The sequence below is a fragment of the Trachymyrmex cornetzi genome, unplaced genomic scaffold, assembly GCF_001594075.2.
Source record: "Trachymyrmex cornetzi isolate Tcor2-1 unplaced genomic scaffold, Tcor1.1 scaffold153, whole genome shotgun sequence".
Classification (NCBI taxonomy): domain Eukaryota; kingdom Metazoa; phylum Arthropoda; class Insecta; order Hymenoptera; family Formicidae; genus Trachymyrmex; species Trachymyrmex cornetzi.
This window is the reverse complement of record NW_017296124.1, coordinates 195,437-199,459: the sequence shown is the minus strand read 5'-3', so window position 1 is coordinate 199,459 and position 4,023 is coordinate 195,437. Positions and strand designations below refer to the sequence as shown.

The 4,023-nt window shown below is 35.4% G+C and overlaps 1 protein-coding gene across 1 annotated transcript; it reads left to right on the top strand.

Annotated features, from left to right (window-relative positions):
• The first annotated feature begins 802 nt into the window (after positions 1-802).
• Positions 803-3,781, top strand: Yod1 (Yod1 deubiquitinase). Its single transcript, XM_018502996.1, has 4 exons — positions 803-1,356; positions 2,093-2,249; positions 2,786-3,102; positions 3,296-3,781. The coding sequence occupies exons 1-4, from the start codon at positions 1,114-1,116 to the stop codon at positions 3,512-3,514; spliced, it is 936 nt and encodes a 311-aa protein (XP_018358498.1). The 5' UTR covers positions 803-1,113; the 3' UTR covers positions 3,515-3,781.
• The last annotated feature ends 242 nt before the right edge of the window (positions 3,782-4,023 follow it).

Genomic DNA, 4,023 nt, shown 5'->3' with positions numbered 1-4,023 from the left:
CCCAGATTCTTTCGTTTCATGCAAAAACGCATCAATTGAGTAAATTTTTATAAAAAATTGAGGTGAAAAGGTCTTCTTAACATTTACCTACGGCTACAATACGGCTATTCGCAGTATCACCAGTCATCGCAGGACAGCCATATTACATTCCTTCGGTGTAGTTCGTGACGCATGCGCAGGACCACTATAAGTTTGGGGTCCACTTTATACAAGCTTGTACTAAGGGAGTTAGCAGTCTAGTAGTATATATAGAAGTCTGTGGGAATGATACACCTTGGCTGCGTTCAAAAATATCACCCGGATGTCTCCGTGTATTATCTTATCCTTGTTTAACACTGAGTGAACAACAAAGATAATACGATACACGCGGGGGCACTCGGGTGATGTTTCTGAACGCAGCCCTTGTATTCTTACATCATGAACTCGCCCATTGTTTGAAATATTTCAATAAAGAGTTTCAAAAATATTTTGTAAACATTTTTGTAAAACAATTTAAAATATTGCATTGAAATATTTTACAAAAATATTGTGCAAATATGACAAGAAAAAGAATTAATATTTCAGGAACTTTTTCTTGGATATATTTATTTTAGAAAAAAAAACGCTAGAAAAAACATAATTACAAACTAAAGAATTGTACTTAAAAAAAAACTTCAATTTATTGTTTGACACAAACAGATTCGCCATAAAATTCGATCTCAAACTAAAGTTGGCTATACTAATTTTTATTTTTCCCTCTATTTTTTTCTCGCAACTTGAATATATCCGATATTCTCGTTGCGCTCTGCGATACCATGCGATACGCGGCAACTTCATGTTGCTCCACTCGCATTCCAATATTCCATTCGTGATTCATGATTCGCGAAACGGAGTCGAGTGTGATGGCTAGTCACTAGCAGTCGCTAGCTGTTTTGTTGTTATCGTTTATCGTGGTAACGATGCAGAATCGCGTGCGTACGTGATTGATCGCTCCGACCGTGACGACGACGACGACGACTACGGCGAGAACAAAGGTGCCGCGAAGGCACGGGCGAAACAGCTGATTAGCGGAGATTCACGTCGTCCGAGTCCGGGTCACGGCCGTCTCTAGTCGCAGGAAGTGGATCGACGGTCATGGCGGGTTTCGTGCTCCGGGTGAAGACCAAATCGGGTCAAAAAGTCGTCTACGGTCTCACGGCCCACGATAAGGTTTCTCAGCTGAAGGCGAAGCTCGTCGAGCTTACCGGTGTTCCAGTAGCCGCCCTTCAGGTCCTTGCCGGCTTCCCACCGAAGCCCATCGACCTGGACGCACCTGACGCCACGATCGAAGGCGCCGGGATTATCTCTGGAGATACCCTTATCGTCGAGGAGAAACAGGTTTGTCTTACCAGTTCCTGGGAGCTGGGAGTCGATTGTGTGTCTTGAAACGAAGTGAAAATTACAAAAGTGAATATATAGAATATTTATAATTTTGTTAGCCAACACCCAGTAAATTTGTTTACTTTTGTAATTTTTATCTTGTTTCAAAATACACAATTGACCTCCTGAAAGCGCAGAAAATGGTATTAAAAAACATATGGCTTTGTGATTCTTCTTTTTATGACACTATGGGTTTTTTGCAAATTTTTCCATTTAATGATTCACTCTGGATTTGGAGCGTTTTCAATGGTAAACTTCAATTGCTTTATTTTCAGATTTAGGTTTCAAGATAACATTATTGCTGATATTTCTTCTATTGTTTTTGCAATCTCCTATGTTGTATCTTATTCTTCTGCTGTATTAACAGTTATTATTATTATTATTATTATTAAACAAAGTGTGTCTTGAACCATAATATAAACATACAACAACATGAAGCCTTTTTAAATCCTTTTCAAGACATGAGATAGAAATACAGAATGTAATGCCGAAATTAAAATTTTTGTGCATGAGAGTCACATAAACTAAAACTTTATCTATTTTATTTGTGTCAATCTCTATTTAAGAGCTTAAACATATATCAAATAATTTAATTTTTGTGATATTAAAATTATGGTTTATTTATTTATTTTGCTCAAAGCCAATTCAATGTTGAAAGCTAAGAGAAGAATCTCTATGTGAATGTCACACGCAGATCGTGTTCAATAGACATGAGCAAAGACTGGATAATCTCGGGCGGTCTCATATCGTCGACCAGGAAAACTTTGCCAATATTCCAGGTGTTCTGATGAGGAAAGTAGTACCTGCGGACAATTCCTGTCTCTTTACCAGCGTGGGTTATGTCTTGAATGGTGAGTAAGCACTTGTAAATATAAAATTAAAACATTTTGCAATTTACTAGAGATAATATATATCCCCATACATATGTTCAAATAATTTTCTTAAATTTTAAAATATAGAAAAGTATTAAGAAAATATAGTTTGTATAATTTTAATGTTAGAAGTGCCAACGTTTCTTACTAAAAGGATCAAGCAAGTAAATTATTATGAAAATAAAGACATTGATAAAAAATATTTTATCAATATAAAGAACATAATTATTAACAAGCCAAACAATTTCAAAATCTTGTCTTTTACATAAAAAATATAATACTAATTTTAAAAATACAGAAAACGGAGTTAGTAATGATCGCTTGGTACTTGTAGTTTTAAACTTATAAAACAAATATCACGCTTCTAAAAATCATATGAATTAAATACGCAACTATACTTAAAAATATTAAGGCTAAATTAAAATTTCATACATAAATACATTTCAAAATAATAAGGAGAAAAAAACAAATGTTAAACTCAAAGTTGTAAGTTGTAATAATTTATGTTTCTTTAGGAAAAGTTGACACTACTTGCGCTAGTTTTATGAGGGAGATCATAGCAAACGCGGTAGCGGCAGATCCAAATGAATACTCCGAGGCATTTCTGGGCAGACCCAATGCTGAATATTGCGAATGGATTCTCAAGTCTGATGCTTGGGGTGGCGCCATCGAACTGTCGATCCTATCTAAATTTTATGGTTTAGAGATAGCGGTGATCGACAGCATTAACGCGATCATCAATAGGTTTGGCGAAGATCAGCATTATGCTCAACGAGTCTTTCTCATATTTGATGGGATTCATTATGATCCTCTCTACCTGGAACCGCTCAATGTAAATTTCTTCTACCAATACTTAAAAATTTTCTATAATCTCAACCTCTGTACAGGTATATCATATCAAAATGAAGAAAAGTCAAATAGTTCGTTTCTTTTTTTGGATATTTATTTAGAAAGATCTTTTAACATAGAATTCTATGCCTTTTGCAAACTTTATAGTTTCGATTTTAACGTATTTTCTTTATCAGGGTGGCAGTATCCAAACAATCTTTTCCACCGAGGATGAAGGGATGCTGCTGGAGGCCGCCCAGCTCGCAAAAGAGGCGAGATCGAGTCGCCAGTTCACGGATGTTCAAAAATTCACACTGATGTGCATTGACTGCAAAATCATGTTAAATGGACAAGCAGCGGCTCAGCAACACGCCAAGAACACCGGTCACAAGAATTTCGGCGAAGTAGCAGCGTAGCCTTGTACAGCAGTAGCTCTTATGATCTAATTGATCTAACTCTTCGGTGACTATCCTTGACTTTAAACAGTATAGGGTGATATTTTACAGTTGTTTTCTTCGGTTGAAACCGTTCGGAAATTTCGGTTTCTATCTATTTAGTCTTGTGGTGCGCAATTGTAATTTTAATCCAAGCACTTATTATTGCAAATTCTTTGTACTAAGGAATTCTAACACGGGGAAATTCTGTGCTTGAGGAACATGTGTGTGATATTTTTATAAATTATATTCGCAAATTATATTATTGTATAATTATATATTCTAGGTTTATTAGTAATTATATTTTAACTGAGGAATTATTTTTTATTGATATTCCGAATCATATTTATATATGATATATTGTTATATTTATGCTAGAGCAAAATTGTTACATTTGTGTTGGAACAAAATTGTACTCTTGTTGCTTTTAGAATATTTTATACTGTTTAGGATTGAAGGATTGCCATTTTACAGCAAGAGAGAGAGGGGGA

Coding starts and splice junctions, on each gene's coding strand:
- Yod1 (XM_018502996.1), top strand. CDS start 1,114: ATGGCGGGTTTCGTGCTCCGGGTGAAGACCAAATCGGGTCAAAAAGTC. Junction 2,250..2,785: donor CGTGGGTTATGTCTTGAATG/GTGAGTAAGCAC, acceptor ATGTTTCTTTAG/GAAAAGTTGACACTACTTGC. Junction 3,103..3,295: donor TCTACCTGGAACCGCTCAAT/GTAAATTTCTTC, acceptor TTTCTTTATCAG/GGTGGCAGTATCCAAACAAT.